Here is a 24192-nt window from a genome sequence, read left to right as displayed (position 1 = left end):
TGTCCTAAAGGAACTACAACTCCCGGCATGCACCGGACAGAGACCGGCGTGCCTCGCTTCTCCCAGTCCGCTTGCTGAGCTTTAGGGCACCGCCTCTGAGTAGGGTGGGCAAGGAGAGAGCCGAGGCGGAGCTGATGGCTGCGCTGAAGGCGGGGCGGGGTGCAGGCTGGAGCCTTCGGGCATGGCGGGCTTTGGGGGGCATCTTCTGGGGCAAGGGCCCCCTGCTAACCCCTGACCTCCGGGGTCTGCTGACTTCAGGAAGTCCTGACCCTCAGGCCCGGATGGTGTATGGGACCCCCAGTCTCCCGGCCCGGGTGCCTGTGGGGGTCCTTGCATCACGGGCATGTCTGACATCTGGGACCCCAGATCTCCGGGCACAGCTGACTGTGGGGACTCCAGGCTCCAGTGCCCAGGAGGCCTGCAGGAGCTCTGGCACCCGTCGGCGCGAATGGCTGGCGGTGGCGGTGGGCGCAGGGGGAGCAATGCTGCTGCTCTTGTGGGGCTGGGGGCGGGGTCCTCCCACGGTGCTGGCCGCTGTTCCCGCTCCGCCACCCAGCTCTCCCCGGAGCCAGTACAATTTCATCGCAGATGTGGTGGAGAAGACAGCCCCTGCTGTGGTCTATATCGAAATCCTGGATCGGTAATGGAGAAGTTGACCGGGAGGTGTTGAAACCAACTGCCCTGAGGCAAGTGAGCAGGCTGGGGTGGAAGCAGAAGTGTAATCGGTGCTTCCCCCCATCCCAGGCACCCTTTCTCAGGCCGCGAAGTCCCCATCTCAAACGGTTCAGGATTCGTAGTGGCTTCGGATGGGCTCATCGTTACCAACGCCCACGTGGTGGCTGACCGGCGCCGAGTGCGAGTGCGGCTGCTCAGTGGAGACACTTACGAGGCCATGGTCACAGCTGTGGACCCTGTAGCAGACATTGCCACGCTGAGGATTCAAACCAAGGTGGGAGTCGAGTAGGCCCGACTGACGGCAGCTCTTTCCGTGCTCCCGTCCCACAATGACCAGTTTTGGCGTTCTCATCTCCCTTCAGGAGCCTCTTCCCACACTGCCCCTGGGCCGCTCTGCTGATGTCCGGCAAGGGGAGTTTGTTGTTGCCATGGGAAGTCCCTTTGCACTGCAGAACACGATCACATCTGGCATTGTCAGCTCTGCTCAGCGTCCGGCCAGGGACCTGGGACTCCCTCAAAACAACGTGGAATACATTCAGACCGATGCAGCTATTGATGTGCGTCCTGACAGGAGAGAAATTGGGAGCTGGGTGGGAGCTGCGGAGCATGGCTGTCTGGTGTGTGAACCAACTGACAAACAGTGCTGCGCCTATATTAGACGTTGGACTGCAAAATGCAGCCACTCTGGTTTCTGGGCTGGGAACAGAATTTGAAGACTTTCCCTACACCCTGGTTATGCCTGCAGGGAGAGAATTCCCAGAGGCTTAGAATTCCAGATCTCTTTGATGTTTTCTTTTCTTCTTTTCCCACAGTTTGGAAATTCTGGAGGTCCCCTAGTTAACCTGGTGAGTGCCATGTTCTTCTAGGAATCCATACCCCAGGTCAGTGTGGGAAGGGTGGGTGTTTCTAACATTCAAGGGTTTTTAGTTAAGTTTCTGTAGTTTCTTGTTCATCTCCTCGTATCCAATCAGACCCCTGCCCCCAAATCTTTGCTACTCTGCTATCTGTGTGGGCTAGGGGACAGAGGGCTGTGTCCCTGCAGGATGGGGAGGTGATTGGAGTGAACACCATGAAGGTGACAGCTGGAATCTCCTTTGCCATCCCTTCTGATCGCCTTAGGGAGTTTCTGCGTCGCGGGGAGAAGAAAAGTGAGCCTTTCTTACTGGGAAAGGGGTTCCTTTAAAATGGATGATGGGACATAGGGGAGGGGCGTTCATTGGGGCTTACTGGAGAGGGCTTTACTGGCAGGAGGGAAGGGAAAGAAGGATGTAGCTGGGTGGGTTCATTTGTCCTCTTTTTACAGATTCCTGGTTTGGAATCAGTGGGTCCCAGCGCCGCTACATTGGAGTGATGATGCTGACTCTGACTCCCAGGTATATTAGGGGTCATGATATGTGTGTCTGTGCTTTACAGTGGACTCTGTTACGGGTTGTTTTGTTTTTGAGATAGGGTTTCTCTGTGTAGCTTTGGAGCCTGTCCTGGCACTTGCTTTGTAGACCAGGCTGACCTCGAACTCACAGAGATCCGCCTGCCTCTGCCTCCCGAGTGCTGGGATTAAAGGCGTGCGCCACCACTGCCCATTCACTTCTGTGTCTTAATACCGTCTTACTTCATATGGTTGATAGGACCATCCTTTTAGGCTCAGCTTAAGTTCTACCCCTCCCTCAAAGTAGAATGACAGACATGCAGTTTAACACTGTGTATCATTGGGAATTAGCTACCTTTCGTGTGTATAGCCCACTTCCTAAGTGCTAGAAGACCAAAAACGTGAACTGTCCGGATGAGAGGGGGCCTGGGTGTAGCTAACAGGATGGTCTCTTCCCTTCCAGCATTCTTGCTGAACTACAGCTGCGAGAGCCAAGCTTCCCTGATGTTCAGCACGGTGTCCTCATCCATAAAGTTATCCTGGGCTCCCCTGCGCACAGGTGATGGAAGGCCTGCTCTGTGAGGTGGGGTGGGGTGGCGTGCCTGTGTCCTTGAACTCAGCTGTGTACTCCTTCCTCGCCCTGTTCATGCTCCACAGGGCTGGTCTGCGACCTGGTGATGTGATCCTGGCCATCGGAGAGAAGACGGTACAAAATGCCGAAGATGTTTATGAGGCGGTTCGAACCCAATCACAGCTGGCAGTGCGGATCCGGCGGGGACCAGAAACACTGACCTTATATGTGACCCCTGAGGTCACAGAATGACTGGACTAGCAGGAGTGTGAACCTCCTGCTCTGATTTCCTCCTCGCTTGCCTAGGCTCTGAGTGCACCTGGGTTGAGGAGTCAATGGACCTACAGAGGGCAGGTCCCTCTAACCACCAGCACCAATCCTGGGCTCTGAAGAACACATTTTATATAAAATAAAATTATACCTAGCAACATGTTTCAGTCAAAAATGGGGGCTGGATCTTTTCCCCCACCAAAAGGCTAGAGGTAAAGCGGTACTTAGGAGAGCTGTGGGAGCTGATCTTCCTGACCTCCCTATTCAAGGACTGCGCTGCCGCCGCCTTCCTGTTGGGGCAGTTGTGTGTGGTGTGTTCTGTCTGGTGGCTGATTCTCCATGCTTGGTCAAAAGTGCTGACAGCTGACCCAGTAGGGGAGGCACCGACTTCTCGACAGTTTGTCACCCGTAGTGCACAGGTGGAGGAGTGTGGCGGGCCTGCTGACATCAGGGTAAGCTCCTGAGGTAATGGCAGCCTCAGACCCCTGCCATTGGGGCACCAGTGGTGGTTTGCTGAAAAGGGAGGTGGCATTTCAGACGACCTGGTTGCTGGTCTGGCCAGGGTAGCGCTCAAACCTCCTGTTGGCTTCTTCGCTGAAGGCATCACCTGCAGAGGAGACAGGCGCTGTGAGGGGCTCCCTGCGGAGGCAGGAACACATACCCATCATAGGGAATGGTGGGGATGAAGCTTGGTGCTGTCCTCAGCGACCCTCTGTCACTTACCAATGTGGCAGTTGTGGACCCAGATGCGATGCCCGTCGTATTTGCAGTTGCACTTCATTGCGTTGTTGGTAAAGTCACTCTCTGCTACCTCAAAATTGGGGTTGATCACCACCTGTGAGTTAGAAAGAATGCTGGCGTGACCCAGCTACACTCCTACAGTCCAAAGGTGTCTTGGTCACCCACCCCAAACCACAGTATCCGGAAGCCCAGGCAGATGCTAGGCACCTGGAGAATGTAGTTTCCTGGCTTCACATCTGTGATGTCAATCCACTGACAGTCAATGTCGTGTCTGTAGAGATCCCAGCATCCCACGGTGATGCCCTGCTCTCCAAAGTTGGCACACTCGTACCTCTTCGAGACATCTGAAGGGAGTATTATATGTCAGCGGAGGGCAAGACCATGCTTGGGCTTAAGTCCACTCGGGCCCCAACTCACCCTCCTGACACTCAGTGTCTTCTAGACAGAAACTAGCTTTGTGGCCCTCAGCCACCTTGGTGCCGTTGGGGGTCAGGATGTCATAATGAGTGAAGATGTCCATACTGTGGTAATGCCTGCGGGACAAGGAACTTGTGACTCTTTCTCAAATCCCAGCAGACTTGTCAACACCCCCTGCAGCCTTGCCTGTCGCTTTGGCCCCCTTTCGCCCTCTCACCCATGGCACTCATGCCACACCCAAGAATGGCGCCCAGCCTTGGGCCTGAAGTCGGCTCTTCCTAGGTTGTGGATCTGGGAAGAGAATCGGAGCAGACGCCGGTGGCCGTAGGGCCAGTTGGCCGAGCGGGCAGAGCTGGCCAGGCAGTTTTCTTCAGCAGCACAGTACAACATGTGCAGTGGTCGGTCCTCAATATAAGCAGTCTCCTGCACCAACGCTGAGTGAAGCAGCAGGTCTGAAGCAGCTGCACGAGAAAAGAGTGATGGACTGGACGTTACCGCTGAGGGTCCTCCCCTCTCCCCACGGGACGCTGGGTTCTCATGGCAAAGGAGTGCCCCTCCAGATCATAGCACATCTCCCTCCAGATGAGGGGTGGCTCAGAGCCTGGCTTCTCTGGCTTCTACTGCCCACTCGCCACTCACTTTCAGAACAGATGACTCCTGCGGTGAAGCGGGTTCCTGTCCTCTTGCAGGTGATGTGGGTTCTATGATGGGCACATTGGTTCAGGGACAGCTCGGACCCTGTGCAACGCACGCCACTCATCACCACCTCAGTTACGTTCCCCGAGTCCCAGTACCAGGTCTCCTGGGGGACGTAGGTAGGTGTTTTGGTGAGGGCATAGGTTCCAGTTCCCAGGGCCAAGGGACTTGTTTCCACAGTCCTTTGCCCAAAGCACAGACTCTGGTGACAATAGCTTTCCTTTCCCTCTTCTCCCCACTTACCTGCAGGCCGTGGTTGGCGTAGCCCAGACCAAGTTGCCTACAGGCCACCATGGCCTCCAGTGTTCCCCAGTCATCCCCACAGATGAGGCCCCAGCGAAGATGCCCAGGTGCCCCTACTTGCACCTCGACTCGCCCCTCATAACGGCTCCGGCCCCCACTCAGTCGGATCTGCAGAGGTACAGAGTGGGAGTGCAGGAACCTCTGGGGATGGCAGTCTACAGCGGGGGGCAGGGACAGGAAGGACAAGCAAACGGCAGGGGTATGTGGGAGCTGTGGATGTCTGGGCCTGGGGCAAAGGGCTGCACGCAGTCAGGCTGTGTTTTGGAGGCGAGGTCTGGGTAGAAAGACCCAAAGTAGAATGTATAGCTGACCTTAGTCTCCACTCCAGTATAGGGGAGGTTGCATCGTACACCAGCATCCTGGCTATGGGAACAGTCCTCGGCTGTGATGTTCTTGGAGGGACACTTCCAGAGGGAGGGTTCCTGACCAGAGCACCGAACTTCACTCAAGTGGATAGCACCCATGCCTAGAGTCAGATCAGGGCAGAGGAGGTTGTAACCAGACCTTCATTGTCCAGAGGGCTCCATACCTCCCCAAGGAATGTACCCCTAGCAGTGTGAGTACCCTTTCCCCTCACCCTGCCCCATGCGGGCACCACTCAGGGCCTCTCGAGCAGTGCCAAAGCCCAGTTCTCGACACACCACGCTGGCTGCCTGCAGGTCCCACTTTCGGTCACAGACTGTTCCCCACGTGCCAGCCTTCAGGACTTCCACTCGGCCCTCTCCAGGGTGGGCACCACCCTTTAGACGCACACGGGCCTATAGAAGACAGACATGCCCAAAGAGGTGAATAGAAACATTGGTCTGGGGAGGGCTATGTACCCCAGGGAGCTGAATGAGCTTTCAATGGCAGCATGGGTGGGTGTCCTCAGCACAGCCACTCTATGACAGTGTGGGTGGGTGTCCTCAGCACAGCCACTGGAGGGTTCCCACTCTGGGTGGGCAAAGGTCACATTCACTGTCGGGCTGGGGCTTTGCCTAGCATGTGTGAAGCCTGGGGTTTGATCCCCAGTACTGCAGAGTGAAAACGAGCATTGTCTTACTTACGTACCTCCCCCTGCGGCTTTGGCTGTTGGTGCTTCTTCTGTCCAGCTAATGTGGAGTAAAGAGGACCCAGCACACAGCTCACCACGGCAGGGCTTCCCCCGGAGCACCTGCTGCTGTCATTGGCCCGGTAGAACTCCAGAGAACAAAGGGAGAGGTGGGCTTCTGTGCCCACACATGCTACCCCATGCAGACCAAAGGAGTGCTGCTGCTTCTGGGCCAGCATCCTGTGGGGAGGGGAGTGAGGTGCAGTAGGGTGACGCTGAGCTCTTGTCTCCCTGCCCCACAGCCACCTGCCACCTCACCTCCCATCTTCTCACGACCTCCCACCCTCTTCTGCCCCTTCTGTCTTCTTCTTGCTGGAGACAGCATTGCCAGTATATAGAGAGATAGTGTGTAGTCTGAAAGAGCTTTGGCTGCCCAGTCAGGGTCTTTGGGGGACTTTCCGCAGCGGAACACTAGGGGAAGGGTGGCCAGGTTTGATAGCAACCTTGTTCTTTTGTTGTTGTTGTTTGAGACAGGGTTTCTCTGTGTAGCCCCTGCTGTCCTGGAACTAGCTCTGTAGACCAGGCTGGCCTCGAACTCACAGAGATCTGCCTGCCTCTGCCCCCCTAGGCGTGCGGCACCACCACCCAGCTGCAATCTTGTTTTAATGACCCAAAGGGAGACTGAGGCTGAGGCCAAGGTTGCCATGCAAATTGAATGGGAAACCAGAAGAGATGACTCAGGAGTGGCTGACAAACAACTGGCTGCAATAGCCAGTGTGCAGACCTTTCTATTATGTGGTGACTGAACAAGCCAAAGACAGTGAGCCGGACGCAGAGCACTGAGCAAGTCTGCATCTGAATGGCTCCTCAGAGGTCAGAGGGGCTTCCGGGTTAGAAGCCCTGTCATGATATGACAGACAGCTGTGGTAAGAATAGACTAGAAGATGGCAGTATGAAGGGCTAGTGGTGACTCTCTGGAGCAAAGACAAATACATGGAAGAGAGACAAAAGTTGGAGGGACCGCATGGCCAAAGTGAGAAGGTAGCTATGGACACCCAACGGCAAAGGTGACCCAAGGCTGAGCTGAGCTGTAGTTATAGACATCCCAATGGCAAAGGTGACCCAAGACTGAACTGAGCTGTAGCTATGGACACCCCAATGACAAAGGTGACCCAAGACTGAACTGAGCTGTAGCTATGGACACCCAATGGCAAACGTGATCCAAGACTGAGCTGAGCTGTAGATGTCTTCAACGAGGTAGTCCATGCATGTACACTTTCAACTGAGCATTGTTACACAGCCACTTGAGCAGGAAAATAGGACAAAAATAGAGATGCTAACACTCGGAACCACTGTACCGAGAAAAGGGGTCTTATAGACACCAACAGAATGAGAGCTCGCAGCTAGGTGATTGGAGGGAGGTCTGTCTTCCTAGAAAGGCTGAGTGGAGCTCAGGGAAAAAGGGAAAGCAGAGGCCCAGTGTTGGTGGGGTGGGCTCAAGAGGTTGATCACTGTGCGTTACTGCAGTCAGGTGCCCTATCTATCCCTGACATTAAACAGGGACTATGACAATTCACAGCCATTGGCTAGGAAGACAACAGGAAAGGCTATTTGTAAACAAAAGAAGCAAAGGGCTGGGCAGTGGTAGCTCATGCCTTTGACCCCAGCACTCAGGGAGCAGAGCCAGGAGGATCTCCGAGTTTGAAGCCAGCCTGGTCTACACAGGGATTTCCAGAACAGTTAGGGACACACAAAGAAACCCTGTCTTGGAAAACAAACAATAAACACAAAACAGACAGGACACTTACACAGAATACCTTTGGAATCCCAGGACAACGGACTCTGAAAGTCAGAGCGATCAGGCACTTTCAGTGTCCTGTTTGGCTGAAAGTCAAACTCAGGCCATCACAGGAAACTCTCGCTAACCCACTCCCTATAACCGATAAAAAATGGATATAAAGTGCATGCTTTAATGTGGGGGCTAGGGAAGGGACCAAAGGATAGTTGGGCAAAGATGACTCAAGCCAAAGAGAGCTCCGAGAACTGAGACTCATCAAGTTCTGAGCTCTTCGAAGGTTACCAGGGACAGAAGCCCATGAGTGAGGCACACCATGGCGGATAGGTACGGGGCAACACCGGGACTTGCTGAGGAGAGGAGGGGACGATGAGACAGATGCGTTCTCCAGTCCTCAACCACAAATTATCAGCGAGATTTTAGTGGTGCTGCCTGCCTTTTAGAGACAAGTTGGATGGAAGGGTTGGAAGTCTCCTACTCCCTTGAGTTCTGAGGGAGCTCATGAAAAAAATAGGGAACTGGATGCCTAACTATTAACAGGCAACCAGGCAGGGGCTGTGATTCTTAAGCCATCCCAGGAAAGATTCCATAGACCGCCCTCCACACCAGCTAAACTGGTAATGTTTCCTTAAAAAAATAAAACAATTATGTGTATATTGGGATTTGAATTCAGGTCCCCCGGAAGAGCAGTGTACACTCTTGCCTGCTGAGCCATCTCTCCAGCCCCTGTTGATATTTACTTTAAAAATTGGAAATAAGAAACATTCATCAAATGAAGCAGGATGGGAACACAGATCTCTGGCCACACTGAAACCCTGTGGGGAGAGGTCAGCATGGGACAGAAGTGCTGGGTTCTACTGGAGCTCACAGAAGGAAAACGAGCACACAGGACAAGAACCAAAAGTTTCTAGAAGGCTCTGGAAGGTGATTGTCACAGCTGCCATTCCACCCCTTATCGGTTCCATCAGTCCAACAGGCCTGTCTTGGACCCTTTCCTGCTCACAGCCATATCTGCCTTATCTGCCCTATTTCCTCTCTGCTTCCAACCCCAAACTCATTTACCTCTTGCTTGGCCCCCTGCCCACTCGGGGCTTGTGTTTGACTTTAAACTTGTTGATTGTTCTGCAAAAAGGAGAAAGATGTTGGTAGAGGCAGTGGTTGAGGAAAGTGAAGCCTTCTGCTTCTAGAAGGATCTTTTGCTACCAGTATGGGGAGGGTAACTGATTTCCATGCACATAACGACTGCTGAATGCCCTGGGAGGGCATACACTTAGCAACTCCCAGTGCTCACTGGGATCAGCGCCACTGAAGGCAAATCTAGTTATGGAAATTCAGGTGAGGGAGAGGAAGGGAGGTCAGCTAAAGGTCCAGGGAGGAGAGAGTGGAAATCTGAGGGAGTTGAGCTAGCCGTGGGGGTGGGTGGGGAGGAGGAAGAATGCAGGGGCTGAGGCTGCACGGGAAGCCTTTGGGAGCAGTAGGAAGACCTTTTAGCATCTCCTCAGCTGCTCCCATCCCCTGAGATCAAAGCTCACCCATTCCATGCTTGCCTCCCTCCCTCCCCTGGGAGCAGCCATTATTCAATACATCCCTAGTCCATGGGATTGGGTTCTGGGATGGACATGGACAGGTTTCCATCCATCCACCTCCTGAGGCCTCAGGGACTGGCAGGAGGTCCCGGGGCTCTTGCCCCTTTACCTTCCAAGGGGCTTGGGGTGTCGGGCCGAGGCTTTGGCCGCTCGCTTCCTTAACTTTCTGTGAGGATAAGACAAGATCAAGTCAGGATTGCTGTAGAACCAAGTGGAAAACGCCAGTGCAGCCACAACCAGGAGAAAGATTCCTTCCCTAATAGACAGCTTCCAAGAGTAGTGTGATGTCATCAGCTACTTCCAAGGTCCTACAGGCTATCCTAGCACATGAACAGGTGGGTGAGCCCCAGTAAAAGCCAAAGACGCAGAACAGTGTCCCAGTCTGTAGATCAAGACAGATGAGCTGGACTGGGCAGTGGTGACACACAACTTTAACTCTAGCACTTGGGAGGCAGAGGCATGTCTATCTCTGAGTTGAGGCCTGCTTGGTTTATAAATTGGGTCCCAGGATAGCCAGAGCTGCTACACAGAGAAACCCTGTCTTGAGGGAAAAAAAAAAGACTGATGAGGAATGGAGTTTCTGGACTGGAGGTTGGTGGAAAACCTCAGGGGAGGCCAGAAGAGGGGTGTTGTGGAATATTTGTTTACACTGTGTGAAGATGTGTTACTGTGATTGGTTTAATAAAGCCAATAGCGAGGCAGAGAGAATAGACAGGACTTCTAGGCAAAGAGAGGAACTCGGGATGAATCTAGGCAAATATGAGACTGCAAAAGTTGGATATACAGTACAAGGAGAGGTAACCAAATCACACGGCAGAATGGAGATTAATAGAAACAGGTTAATTTAAGTTATAAGAGCTAGTTGGGAAAAAGCCTAAGCTAAGGCAAAACTTTCATAATTAATAACAAGTCTATATGTCGTTATTTGTGAGCTGGTGGTCCAAAAGGAAAGCCTGACTACAGAGAGGAGCATTGGGATTTGGAGGACAGAGAACTAGCCTGGGTCAGGCCTCAGGAGGCTGACCGCACCTCTTTTACTCCTCTGCACACACATGTGCGTGCATGTGTGCGTGTGCATGTGTGTGTGTGTGTGTGTGTGTGTGTGTGTGTGTGTGTGTGATTCTTGGATGGTCTCTCCAAGGAAGGCCTCTGGCCTGTCTAGGCTGAGACTGCTGCGCCAGGGATGGAGGACTACATACTTGAGGACATTAGCTTGGTGTGGCTGTGAGTCTTCTTCCTGCCCATGGTCCAGTCCCATCTGCCTGGTCACTCACAAGCTGAGCTCACCCCCAACATGTTTGCAGGGAAGTCAATCTTTTAAACTGGCCTCAAAAACTGACTCACTTCCTTCTCCAGCAGGTTTCCTTAATTCAATTTCTCCTCATTGTCTCTTTAGCTTTAAAGACTTTAATTATGGTCACTCTTTGTCCTGCCCAATACTATGTATGCCTTTTGGCTGCGGCAGTGGGGGTCATGCAGTAAGGTGGGGACAGAATTGAGATAACGTCTTAATGAATAGCCCTGCCTGGCCTATAACTTGAAGCAGTGCTGATTCTCCTGCCTCTGGGTCACAGACACCGGGATCGGATGGAACCACTGTGCCTGGTGAGTGCAGACTTCATCTGTTTTTAAAAGAGGTTCATGGCTTTTCCTGCTGTGTCCTTGGTTATCTTTTCTTCGTCCATGTTCCTGCCCTGCCATTTCTTAGAGTACTAACATATTTTGACACAGTATACTGTGTGAAGGTATGCTGGGATATTATTTTTATTTATTTACTTTTCTTCCCCTGAATGTTGTCCAGGCTGGCCTTGAACCTGTAATCCTCTTGTCTGAGCCTCCCAGGGGTTGGGATTACAAACACGTGCTGTCACCAGGCATGACTTTTGTTTTAACTTTTTTGTGAATGTGGCCTCATGTGTATGGGTGTTTTGCATGCACGTATGTCTGTGCACCATGAGCATGCCTGGTAACTGCAGAGGTCAGAAGAGGGCATGGGAGAGTTCCAGAACTGGAGTTCCAGTTGGCAGTGAACCACTGTGTAGGTGCTGGGACCCGAAACTTGTGTGGTCTGGAAAGGCAGCCGGTGCTCTTAACTGCTGAGCAATATCTCCAGCTCTTTTTTTGAGATGGGTCTCACTATGTAGCCGAGACAGGCCTCAAATTCAACAGGTAGCCAAGGATGACCTTGAAGGCACATGCTACAAATCCAGCTTCTAATTGTTTTAAAAGGTATTTATCTTATTAAAGTAGTTATTTGAAGGTTTACATTTACTTACATGTGTTTGTCTATGCGTGGGCATGCATGCGTGTGTGTGTGTGTGTGTGTGTGTGTGTGTGTGTGTGTGTGTGTATGTGTGGGTATATATGCATGTGTGTGCAGGGATCCATGGAAGCCAGGAGACATTGGATTTCCTGGAATTGGAGTTGTAAGAGTTTTCAAGACCTGATGTGGGATCTGGGAACTAACTCAAATCCTCTGAAAGAACAGCAAGTACTTTTAAACACTGAGTCATCTCTCCAGCCCCATAATTATTTTATTATGAAAAAAAAAAAACCTCATCTGAAAAAATAGAGCCACAGCCTGATCATGTCATCTCACAGACCTCTTCATTAAAACACATTTTCCTTCTCGTTTGAGGACAGGGTCTCCAAGTTGGCCTAGAATTCCAGGTCCTCCTGCCTTAGGCTCCAGGCTGCTGGGCTTATGGGTGCATACCATCACGCACAGCTTCACTGAAACATTTTACTATCATTTGATGTGGTAGCAACTTTATCCCAGCACTTGGGAAGCAGAGGCAGGTGGATCTCTGTGAGTTGAGGTCAGCTTGGTCTACATAGTGAGTTCCAGGACAGTTAGGGCTACGTAGAGACCCTGTTCCTCCCACAAACAACCAACCACTTTCCTGTCTTTTCCTCATTAGCTTTATTAGGAAGGTCTGGCATGGCCTATGGATCCATGATCTGGTGCCTGTCTACCTCCCTCTTCATTTATCGTCTTTGTACTCTCCACACCTTGCACGGAGGTCAGTGAGTATGTATCGTAGTGACATGAATGAAAGAGTGGCCTCTTAAATCAGGCACGGGGAAAAAGCCTGCAATCCCAGCACTCAAAGCTGAGGCAGAGGGATCGCGTGTTCAAACCGCTACATTGAGAGACTGTCTTTTACAAAGAAGTGTCTTCTTACACCAACACTGAAGCTCTTAGAGCTTCACCTGCACAAGAGCAGCAAAGAGTTCTGAGAGCTATACATTTTTTCCTCTTTTAAAATTCTAAAGCTTTCACATATTCTAGAACACCAAAACAAGTTTCAAAATTAGCCGGGCGTTGGTGGCGCACGCCTTTAATCCCAGCACTTGGGAGGCAGAGGCAGGCGGATCTCTGTGAGTTCGAGGCCAGCCTGGTCTACAAGAGCTAGTTCCAGGACAGCCTCCAAAGTCACAGAGAAACCCTGTCTCGAAAAACCAAAAAAAAAAAAAGTTTCAAAATTATACAACTAAAACTGGGCACGGTAGTGCACATTTACAATTTAATAAAGAAAAACCACCTTAAGTTGACCTCTGGCCTATGTGTGCGCGCGCGCGCGCGCGCCCCTTTAAAAAAGAGCAAAGAATAATACAATCAAAGGAACAATTAATGGCTGGCAAGATGGCTTAGTAGATAAAAGCTTTTGCCATTCCAGGAATCCAGTGTGGAAGGAGACAACTGACCCTTGAAAGTTTCCTTTGGCTTCCCACATGCACCCCAGTGCACGCATGCACACACACGGACAGGAGCGCATGTGTACATAATAATAGATAGCATAAAGCAACTCAAAGTCAAAGTAATGATTAGAAATGTGGTTAATGCCATACATGGGCATGGCGATACAGACCTATAACCTCAGTACTTAGGTGGGTGCAGAAGGGTCAGGAGTTCAAGGCCAGCCAGGGATACATGAGACATGGTCTCAAACAAAAACAAGAATGACAGGTGCACACTACTGAGGCAGGCAAGCACAGGGACAGCTTAGCGAGCTGGTACTCAGTTGGCTTGAGCTACATACTCATACACACCCCCTTTCTCAACAGAACACTTAGCACTCTGGAACCCCCACTTGCATCTTGTTGCATGTACACCTGTCTCTAAGCAAAGCAATTGGGTCAGTCTGGCATACAGCTGACCTAGCAACCCTTAGTAACTCCCGTTTTGGAGCAAATACATCTTGGAACATATTCAGGAACTAGGGCAGTGAATCTATTCAGCTTAGGCTGAAAGCCAGTGCAAGGAGGTAAACTTCGTTCTCTGAATATACTTTTAGGGAAAGGCTCCAATACACCATCACATGCTTATGCATGATTGGGTATGCTTATGATTAAAATCAGATGCCTCCTGGGGAGACATGAACAGTAAACAAAGGCTTATATAACCCAAGCCTGCCAGTCAAAAGAGTAAACTGCCCATGGTTCATCCCTTAACAACCAGTTCCTTCTTCCTGACCCTAGGAGGAAAGCCCTGGGCAGTGGCCGGGTGTCCTGGAGCACTGTAGCTCAGGTGGCTGCTGCTCTCCTGCAGCCTCTCTGCGCCAAACCTCCTTTGGGTAACATCCTTCCCTGCTTTGCTTTCAATCTTTGAGTAAGTGGCCATGAACCTTGTTCTGATAGAAGCCACCGGAGCACTACCATCCTTCCGTCTTATAAATTCACTTATTTTCTGGTTGTCCCCTGGTCCCCAGAGGAAGAATGTTTGTGTTCGCTGTGGAAGCTCCGAAGTCTACAATAGAAGCAATAGAAGCCAGCACAGGGCGGGACATTGGATGAGTGACTCCCTAGGCTTTGGCTCACTCCGCCCTCTTCTCTTCTAAACCCTGCACCTGCTCTACAACCTGGCATCTGAATTCTGAAAGACAGAGCCTGGATGACGTTAAAGGTAGGCACACACCTCTCGTAAAGTGGTGTTAGTCTTGACAGCTCAACGGCATCCCTTAGAACCCAAAAGAACTTTTGCACGTGTGTGGGCACCACAACAAAGAAAATTCCAGCATGTGTGGAAATGAGTGGATATCAGAGACTGTACTGACTGACTTTAGAAAGTTTTCTGACTCTGTAGATAAATGCTATTCAAGAGTAAGCTGCTACACAGAAAGTTTGTGAGCATATAAAGAAACGTGGCAATCTAAAATTACTGAAATAATAAAATTGCACTCAAGCCACTATGATAGCCTTCGATGGAGGATTACTAAACTTGGAGGCTGGAGACTGCTGTGAGCACAGCTTATCTGGATTTTAGCAAAGACTACAAAAGTCTACCAAACTTCATTATAGATGAGAGAATGAAATATTGGTTACATTACGGCCGTGTTCTGCCCAACATATATTCAGGTTCAAAAGGCAGCTTTATCCGTATTAGAGGTAAGACCTGAAACGGTTTTCTGCCTCAACTCGAGGCCAACGCCAACGTTCTTCAAAGACTGGCACTTCTACAACACCTTGCCCCATTGGGTCACATCTTATGCAGTGTGCTCAATGGGAAGTCATGTAGCGGGCAAGAAGCCTGTTGACAAGTGAAATGCTTAAGAGCTGAAGAAAGCGATCATTTGGGTCTGCAAAACAGGATGCAGATTGACACTGGACAGATCTCCAAGTATCTGCCTGGCTAGCACGGCCTGTTTATTCAAACTGCTAAACGAGATACTTCAGGAAGGAAGCCGCCCTTTGCACAGAACCGTTCACTAGGGTGGGTGACTCGGCGCTAGCCAGTCACAGTTTCTGAGGCCCCAGGCGCAGTCTCACGAAGGCACCTCAGGCACCGCCTCCCGCAGGCGGCCCAGCCGCACCCTCTGTAAACTCTGAACTCGAGAGGCCCCAGCGCCCAGGCTCCAGAAATCTGCCCGCCGACCGATGACGTCACCGGCACGCACTCGCATTCTGCTGCTTGCCTATCAGCCTTGGGTAGGAGAGCCTACGATGTTTCGCAGCCTCCTGTGTCACAGCAGTTCACCTGCGTTCCCTCCCTTAGATATGGGCTTCCCACAGTACCCCTCATCCTCTCCAAAGTCTGCAAACAGCCCTGAGGCCCCGCACCTGTAAAAGGCCATGTTGACTCTCTTTTCTCCAGGGAAGCCCAGCATACCGCAGACCACATGGCTGTTGTGGGCACTCCAGCCTTTGTCACACACTTGCGACCAGCCATCTGGAAGCCTGACTTCAACCAGGCCCTCAGTCACAGGCAGGGGTCGCCTGCCCCACTCCACAGCGGGTCGGAGTCGCACCTCCTCCACTTGCAGGCGATGCTCCACCTGAGACGGACCAGAGAAAGGGGAAAGAATCCCAGTAGCAATGCTGTGGCGCCCTGAAGGAGCCCCCACTGCTGCGTCTGCTGTAAAGCCCAATGGTGGGACCCCCCCAGACAAGGCTAAGGACGATGCTGAGCCAGCTGCCTCTCTGGGGGGATGTGCCCCAGACTAGAGTGTGTGATTGTGGCAGACTATGCCATTCAGAAGAAATAGTAACGGGGCCCGAAGGCACTGAGAAAGGGAAGCTATCGTTAAGTCTGCTTGAAGCAGGAGGCCAGCTTCACAATGGAAGTGTCTTAGGAGGAGAAGACAGTAAGAAAGACATTGAAAGAGAGCAGGAGCACTGGAGGAGAAGGACAGATGACCAGGAATGAAACTGGAGAGGCTCATACCAGGTTTAGTAACTGGATTTGGGGGACTAGAACTCTTCCAGAGCACCGGGGGCTCAATTCTCAGGATCCCACAGCAGTTCACAACCACCTACAATTCCAGTTTCATGGGATCCAGTGGAATTTTCTGGTCTCTGCCTGCACTAGGTATGCACAGGGTGCACAGGCACAAATGACCGCAAAACACCCGTATACATTTTGTTTTAAATTGGATTTTGTAGTGCAACACCTCATTTGCCCCCACCTTCCAAGTTTCCCAGAAATCCACATATACCTATAAAGGTTTATGGGATCCCTTTATAATATCTCTTCTAACCACATATGGCTACTCCACAGCCTTTTTGGTATGTGTGTGTGTGTGTGTGTGTGTGTGTGTACTGCAGACCTCAATGACGTTGGAGTCTGAGAAGCCAGGAAGGCGCTGGTCCTTGCAGATGACCCCAGCATCCTCATCATGGGTACAGTCACTGTTTCCCCAGCCCCGGGAGGCACATTCTGTCACACTTCCCTCAGTCCCACTGCAGCTCAGATTGTCCAACCAGATTCGGCCTGTGGAAAGGGAGATGAGCAGACAGAGACGTGCTTGAGGAAAAAGGAAGAGGGAGTGATGGGGCTAGAGAGGGACATGGTGGCCTCATGTGGCCTTGAGGATCAACCCCCCCCCTTTTTGATGAGAAAGAGATGGAGAAGGGGCAAGGGACTCTGAGGTGAAGAGGAAAGAGGGTATAAGGTTGACACAAGGTTGGTGGTCATCTGGGACACTGAAAAGTCAATTAGGGTGAATTAAAAACAAGAACAACCAAGAATGGACATTGAAATTCTCATCAATAAGGATTCATTCAATAATAGCTATAATTAAGTTCCTAATATGTGCCTAGTATGTTCATACTTAATCATTCTTAGACTAGAGCTGCCAGGAGGATACTTTATGTAAATAGCCTGGGGCTCCAAAAATGATGTAACGCACCTAAGAGTCTGGTTTCTCACCAAGACTTGGGAATCTTAGATTCTTTTTACTTCACTCTGGCATTGCTCCCTGTGGCATTTTCTGTGTGCTTATGTTGCATGCGGCCACAGAGACCCTATTTTTACTTTCTAGGTCATATTGAGTATCACTGACCACTCAGAACTGGGAGGGACATCCTCAAAGGTACCTCACCTAGTCTAACAGAGCTACCTCTTCTGCCCCACCAGGCCACACAACCATCAAAAAGTCCTTGTGGGTTTTTACAACTTTCCCAACCAGGTCTGATTCAGTCCTTTGGTGCCACCCAGAAAGCCTCTCAGCCACGACTGTCCTTCCTGAATCTGAACACAACCATCATGCATAATTACCGACTGAGGCTTGTTTGTTTGTTTCTGTGCCAGACTTTTTTTTTTGCCACTCCCCCTGAAACGTGGCTTCTGAAAGTGGCTTCACCTTTCTCCCTGTCTGTCTCCCCTTTGCTCCCTCCTTCTCTCTGGAGGACTGAGCAGGGCAGAGCACTCGACCTCTGAGCCACACCCTTAGTCCAGCATTTCACTTTCTACTGTCCCTCTCCAAGTGTGGCTGTCACTCTCCAAGTGACCTTGATCTCAGAAGTGGTAGAGCTAGTGGACCTGGGAGTCAGCAAACAGCAGGCTGCATGCATGCATATCTAGTGCATCTGCTGGTCAATCCCACTCCGGCTCCATGTGGGCTGAGCACTTCCAGCCTCAGAGGACCGGGCCTAAACCCTCACATTCCCTCTTGAGTCACAGGAGTTTCAGCTTGCTGGTTGTAGCCCTAGGACGGGTCCTGATTTTGTCAGCTGTTGTATATGACCCCTTCTGGCTATGGGACACGTAGACACCATTCACCTGCTCATTCACACATTCTCATCACATTAATTGCACTTGGATCGTTCAGGGTTCACCTGCACTGGGCTGTTCCTGTGCATGGCTCTGCAGAATCTTACTTTGCAGAGGAGGACTTACCAATCCCCTCCTTTTTGGGCACAGGAAACATTGGAGGCTCATGGGAAGCATGGGCCAGCTTCAGGTCATACGGCCCAGAAATTACTATAGTAGATGGTTTATTATCTGTGCATTTACTTAATTCTATCCATTCTTGGTGTCCCATGTCCCTGTGGCTGTGCCATCATGGAGTTCTTCTCTTTGTACTTGAACTGCACTTAGGTAACATCTGGGCTAGCCCAGGGCATTGCTCACCTGTTCCCGGGCCATATTTGGCACTATGGGTCCAACCTGTGGCTTCCGTGAAGCCCAGCTCCCGGCAGAGGACATGGGCAGCCTGCAGCGTGAAGTCATCGTCACAGATGGTGCCCCACTCACCGGCACGTTGTATTTCCACACGGCCCTCATAGGGCTTTCTAGGAAAGCCAGCCAGCCGGAACCTCAGCCCCTGGCTTCCCACCTTCTTCTCTGGGTCAGTGGAAGGGGATGGAGACCCCACACTGGAGCCGCATAGCCAATGCAGCAGCAGCAGCCCCCATGAGCAGTAATACCACACACTGACAGGTCTCATGGCAGGCAGGACACGAGGGGGCGGGCACTAAGGGACAGAGAGGAGACACACACTAAATGAGGGTAGGGACATAGAGAAAATAGACACAGCCTTAGAGACCTAGATTGGGTTGAGGGAGGGAGGCTCTCCCTTTGCAAACAATACAACTGTTGTTGTTATGTCCCACAAGCTCTTCCCCAGCTTGACCACTGTGACCATTATCACCTTGGTCTCCATTTGCTCCCATCACACGGGGTGGGTGTGGGGTGGTCCAGACAAACAGAGAGATAGAGAGGATGACTCAGACAGACAGGATGTGAGAGGAAGGGAGACTGTGGGAAGGAGGGGAAAACCAGAAAGACACAGGGTGAGAGACATTGAATATGGATAGACATAGTATTGGAGAGTGACACAGAGAGGCACAAACCATGAGGAGAGGGACTAAAAGCCACCGTGCAGGCATAGGAGAAATGACAGGATGAGCCAGGCAGCAGGCAGACTCAGCCCGCAGTACAGGCAGGGGGAGCCTGGGAGAACAGATCTCAGAAGTATGAATGAGAGGACTATTAGCAGTTGCCCAGGCAGGAAAGGCTGAGACTCAACAGAGTAGGAGAACCTTCAGTCGCCCTCCCTAGCACATGGGCTCACAAATCCCCTGCAGGGTCTGGCGGGCGCTCCAGGAGAGCTAGGTTCAAGCTGGGCAGGGTTTGGTGTAACATTGCTGTTTCTGTCACCGGGCAACCACAAGCTAGGGCTGGCTCCTTAGCTTAGGCCTTCTCTACCCAAGGCTGAAAACAGCCCTCCACAGCAAGGGGGCCCCCAGAATTGCTTCCCCTAACTCAGACAAGACAGCTTTGTTCTGGGGGCATTTGGCTTGGAAGCCCTAGTGTTCGGTTTAGGGCCTCCCGACTGCACCCTGAAGCTTCCATCCCCAATATCTGCTCCGCTCCTTTAGCAATAATACAACTGTCGGTTGGTTGGCTTCCCCGACTCCATCCCAAATCAACTTTCCCTCTGGTCCACCATCCTCTCCATCCCCAACTACTCTTCCTCTCGGCCGGCAGTGACTCCCCTACCTTCTTCGCCTAGGCAGAGCTCCAGAGGCTGGAAGCAGAGTCCTGGTCCTGGAGATTAGTTTTAGGACTTCCCAAAAAAAATTGTTCGGCCAGGGGAGACTGGACCCCCCTTTCCTCCCCCCTCCTCGTTGGTCCCTCCCACGTCCCCTAGAGCCCTCCCACATTCCGCTTTCTCCCTCCATTCCAGCCTGGCCAGTCCCTCCTCTAGATCTTCCCTTCCCCCGTGGAGCTGACTGCGGCCGTCCCCCCCCTACCCTCCCGCTGCCGGCTCAAAGAAGCTTTCTTTTCCCGCAGGTTGGAGACCGGACAGCCGCCGTCAGGATGCTGGACTTTCAGACGATTTCGGGATCGGCCCCCGTGGCAGCGAGAAACTTTCCAGCCCCTAGACTAGTTCCTTCACATCCCAAGTTAGGCAGAGTATCAACAGTTCAGTTCAACTCCAGGGTTGGGTCATGGGAGCAGGTCCCCCTTGGTCGTTGCAGTGCCCCCGGGGTGCCTACGGGTGATGTCACGGCCTTCACTCTGATGTCAGGTTAAGCGTATGACGTCATCCTCAGCCCCCCACCTCCCAGGCACCAGGGCCTTCTAGCTGACAATCACGGCTTCCCTGAGTGGCGCCACTGTACGAACGGTAGGATAAAAGGCCCCAGTCGGCTTATCTGGGGACCGCGACTTCTTCCTGCTGGCTCCTCTTCCTCCATCCCCCATCATTGCCGCAGGGGCCCGGGAGGGGCGGGCACGCCTCCGGCACCCTGCAGCCCCGCCCCGCCCCGCCCCCCGCCCTCGGGGCCAGGAAGCGGGGAAGGAACCGCCGGGGCCATGGACGGGGCTGTGATGGAGGGTCCGCTCTTTCTACAGAGTCAGCGCTTCGGGACCAAGGTAGCGTGTGCGTGTGTTTGTGTGTGGCGTGGGGGATGGCCAAACCCCCTTGGACTAGAAGTCGGTGAAAGTATCCAGAAAGTGGAAAGGGGCCGGAAGCAGGTCGGAACGCTGCTCCGGCAATTGTAGAGCCCCATGACGTTCCCTTGAAGCCCCAGGCTGTGCCCTTCTTGGGGAGGAGTTGGGATGGCATTATCTTTGGGAAAGTGTCCCTGCCTGGAAGCCCCAGACTCAGATCGACCTGCGTGTATTTTTCCTTCCCCGTGGGGGCGTGCTGCCACGAACTCCCGCGTCTTTCATTTTTTTCCCCAGAGGTGGAGGAAAACCTGGGCTGTGCTCTACCCAGCTAGTCCTCACGGCGTAGCGCGTCTGGAGTTCTTTGACCACAAGGGGTCGAGCTCTGGAGGGGGTCGAGGCGGCTCTCGCCGTCTGGACTGCAAGATGATCCGCCTGGCTGAGTGTGTGAGCGTGGCCCCTGTGTCAGTGGAGAGTCCCCCAGAACCCGGCGCCACTGCCTTCCGCTTGGACACCGCGCAGCGCTCGCACCTGCTGGCGGCGGACGCCCCGTCCAGCGCCGCCTGGGTGCAGACTTTATGCAGAAACGCTTTTCCGGTGAGGGGTTGGGGGTGAGCGGCCCCGGGCCTAAGAAGCACTACGAGAATGGGGCGGCACTGGACCTCCTGCACCTACTCCAGACCCAAGGGAAATATATATATATATATATATATATATATATATATATATATATATATATATATATATATAGTTCTCGGTGTTCCTTTTCTTGCAGAAAGGCGGCTGGGCTTTGGCGCAGACAGAGAGCCCACCTAAGTTTTCTGCCTTGGAGATGCTGGAGAATTCCCTGTACAGCCCCACCTGGGAAGGTAGCTGGCTGGCATGAATGGAGTGGGGAGAAGATGTGCTCTTGGGGAGCTAGCGATTGGGGTCTACCAAGTCCCTAACCTGCCCCAGCGCTCCTTCCCCTTTCTGTGTCTTCCTTCCAGGCTCCCAGTTCTGGGTAACCACGCAGAAGACTGAGGCTTCTGAACGCTGCAGCCTGCAAGGCTCCTATATACTGAGGGTGGAGGCTGAGAAGCTGACCCTCCTGACTTTGGGGGCCCAGAGTCAAATCCTGGAGCCGCTCCTTTCCTGGCCCTACACTCTGTTGCGACGCTATGGCCGGGACAAGGTGCAGGGGCTTTCTGGGAGGATGACTGTCAGGGAGGACATAGGGTTGGCTAGCTGCAGATGGTCAATTCCATTCCCAGGTGGTCTCTTCTCCACAGATACACTAACTTGGTCAGACCTGTGACTCACCTCTTATGACACCCCTAACGTGTTTCCCTCCACACCCTCAGGTAATGTTCTCTTTTGAAGCGGGTCGCCGCTGCCCCTCTGGTCCCGGAACCTTCACCTTCCAGACTGCACAGGGAAATGACATCTTTCAGGCAGTTGAGGCTGCCATCCAGAAGCAGAAAGCCCAAGGAAAGGTGGGACAGGGCCAAGACATCCTCAGAACTGACTCCCATGAAGGAGAGGCAGAGGGGAAGGTGGCTTCCCCTCCTGTTCCACAGGAGCCCCTGGGCAGCCCCCCAGCCCTGTATGCCGAGCCTTTAGACTCCTTGCGAATTCCCCCAGGCCCTTCTCAGGACTCTCTATACTCAGACCCTCTGGGCAGCACCCCTGCTAGGGCAGGGGAGGGGCTGCATTCAAAGAAACCTCTCTATTGGGACTTGTATGGGCATGTGCAGCGGCAGTTGCTGAAAGCCAAGCTGACAGACTCCAAAGAGGACCCCATCTATGATGAACCTGAGGGCCTGGCCCCAGCCCCTCCCCGGGGCCTTTACGATCTACCTCAGGAGCCTAAGGATGCGTGGTGGTGCCAGGCTCGGGTGAAGGAGGAGGGCTATGAGCTCCCTTACAACCCTGCCACAGATGACTATGCTGTGCCACCTCCTCGAAGCTCCAAACCTGTTCCTGCTCCCAAGCCGCAGGTCTTCGTCCTTCCTGAGGCTGGTACCACAGGTGGCAGTGGCAGCAAGGGCCACAGCTCAGATACGGCTCTGTACAGCCAGGTCCAGAAGAGTGGGACCTCGGGGGGTTGGGACTGTGGGCTTTCTAGAGTAGGGAATGACAGGGCAGGGGTCAAGTCAGAGGGCTCCACCTGAGACAGTTGCTGATAGGTTCATGGGGCGGTGGCATTGAAAACCAAACCAGTTATAACCAGCAAGAACCAGAGGGTGGGAGGGGCCTATTTAAGACTAGGGGACCAGAGGCATCAAGGGATGACAAGCCCCAGAACAAAGAAGGCTGAAAGATAGGCTCTGGGGAGGGTCAGCCGTGCTCATGGACTAGGCCTATGGAAGGGGCCCACTGGTCAGAGTGGAGGCACTTTGGGGAGGCCAGTGTGGATCCTTTCTCTTGTCTTGTTCTTTGCTAGATGTGCTTTTAATTTATAAAACAAATCTCATTAAAGCCAGTTTGGGTTGAAAAAGTCTTTGTGTATGAATAAACACAGTGGTGGCATGTTCAGGGAGGGCTTGGGGGGGGTCAAGAGAAGAACCAGAGATCTGTTGGGGACCAGGGAAGGAGGAAAGGACCCCAGGGAGGAAAGTCTGCAGTGTGGTGGCGCAGAGCCTGGGTGGTCACAGGTTCACCTGGGCAGGGCTCCAGCTCTGTGACCCTGGGTCAGCTGTCTGCCACCCGCAGTCCTTAACTTTCCTCCGCTGTTCTTCCACCAAGGGTGAGAATCTGGCTCAGCTCCAAAAGGTTGCTTGCATTGAAATGGACACATTTCCCAAGCACTTAGTGTCAGCTAAAGCATAGGGAAGGTACTTTATAATGGCAGCTACTTTCCTGTATTTCAAGGCAGCTGACAGGAAGGTAGGCAGGTGTGGGGAGAGGAGGTGAGGTAGGGAGTAGACTTCCACTCCGTTCTGTTGGGCAACACAACAGCACCCTGCCCCATCAACAAACACACACACACACACACACCACACACACAGGTGCTCACAGGCACCGAGTGTCTGAAGCTGAAGGGAATCTCTGTGAGTGGTCTGGGAAGGGAACTCTTCTGGATCAGAGTTCAGGCTCTAATGCCTTGATTTTTCTTGAGCTGTGAAAACCTCATCATAATTCTGGAGTTGCAGTGTCCCAAGGGTGACCTGACCTCATCCACCTTCTTACACAGAGCTGCAGGAAGGAATTCTGGTCTAGGAATGCTCCTAACAATGGTAGGCTTAGTGGGCATTTAATTATTTGTGTCAACACTATCAAATGATCCAGAAGAGAGAGAGAGAGTCCCTGCTGGACAAAAGACAGGCCTGGGTGTGTTGCCTTCAGCCCTGAGTTGGGCAATGGCAGTACTGGGGACAGAGGGAGAGGCTGTCCCTTAGCCTGAGCTCACAGGCTTAGGTTGAGCGCAGGCAGATTGCTCTCAGGTAGCCATCTATGTGGTATGGCTGTGTCTTGGCACTGGGGACTTAGGTCTGAGAAGGATACTCTTCCTCTGAATCAGAGGGCAGGAAGGTTCCCGAGGAAGCTTTGCTGGCCGCTGACGTCTTGGGAGCTCTACCTGGGGCTGGAGCCATTGGCAGGGGGACCACTGTGGCTCGAACTCTGTTACTCTGAGACTGTCCAGC

At 52.5% G+C, this 24192-nt stretch overlaps 4 protein-coding genes across 6 annotated transcripts in view; 2 read left to right on the top strand and 2 right to left on the bottom strand.

Moving 5' to 3' along the window:
- The first annotated feature begins 47 nt into the window (after positions 1–47).
- Positions 48–3040, top strand: Htra2 (HtrA serine peptidase 2). The gene is made up of 8 exons (XM_005078298.4): positions 48–640; positions 745–949; positions 1038–1232; positions 1488–1520; positions 1718–1823; positions 1979–2048; positions 2505–2600; positions 2699–3040. The coding sequence occupies exons 1-8, from the start codon at positions 135–137 to the stop codon at positions 2862–2864; spliced, it is 1377 nt and encodes a 458-aa protein (XP_005078355.1). The 5' UTR covers positions 48–134; the 3' UTR covers positions 2865–3040.
- Positions 2998–19812, bottom strand: Loxl3 (lysyl oxidase like 3). 2 transcript variants are annotated; one of them, XM_040738670.1, is made up of 16 exons: positions 19673–19812; positions 18302–18644; positions 16497–16660; positions 15511–15725; positions 9560–9616; positions 8927–8986; positions 6090–6309; positions 5617–5797; positions 5351–5505; positions 4980–5147; positions 4680–4842; positions 4258–4501; positions 4041–4156; positions 3831–3967; positions 3606–3717; positions 2998–3489 (listed from the first exon to the last, which is right to left on the bottom strand). In XM_040738670.1, exons 2-16 carry the CDS (start codon positions 18615–18617, stop codon positions 3416–3418), a joined length of 2382 nt encoding a protein of 793 aa, XP_040594604.1. In that variant the 5' UTR covers positions 18618–18644; positions 19673–19812; the 3' UTR covers positions 2998–3415. The 2 variants fall into 2 exon arrangements, with proteins under 2 accessions (XP_040594604.1, XP_005078353.1); XM_005078296.4 differs by lacking the exons at positions 8927–8986; positions 9560–9616.
- Dok1 (docking protein 1) lies at positions 14342–23045 on the top strand. Of its 2 annotated transcripts, XM_040738673.1 has the most exons (6): positions 14342–14356; positions 19967–20653; positions 20864–21163; positions 21342–21435; positions 21556–21740; positions 21910–23045. In XM_040738673.1, exons 2-6 carry the CDS (start codon positions 20492–20494, stop codon positions 22717–22719), a joined length of 1551 nt encoding a protein of 516 aa, XP_040594607.1. In that variant the 5' UTR covers positions 14342–14356; positions 19967–20491; the 3' UTR covers positions 22720–23045. The 2 variants fall into 2 exon arrangements, with proteins under 2 accessions (XP_040594607.1, XP_005078352.1); XM_005078295.4 differs by lacking the exon at positions 14342–14356 and having other exon boundaries at positions 19870–20551.
- LOC101832649 (meiosis 1 associated protein) overlaps positions 23032–24192 on the bottom strand; it is a 67421-nt gene continuing 66260 nt past the window's right edge. The window contains exon 9 of the mRNA XM_040738678.1: positions 23032–24192. Coding sequence (XP_040594612.1) covers positions 24034–24192 — 159 coding nt within the window. The 3' untranslated portion in view covers positions 23032–24033.

This window comes from Mesocricetus auratus, unplaced genomic scaffold (assembly GCF_017639785.1).
Source record: "Mesocricetus auratus isolate SY011 unplaced genomic scaffold, BCM_Maur_2.0 Super-Scaffold_100676, whole genome shotgun sequence".
NCBI classification, from domain to species: domain Eukaryota; kingdom Metazoa; phylum Chordata; class Mammalia; order Rodentia; family Cricetidae; genus Mesocricetus; species Mesocricetus auratus.
This window is presented reverse-complemented; position numbering and strand designations above follow the sequence as displayed.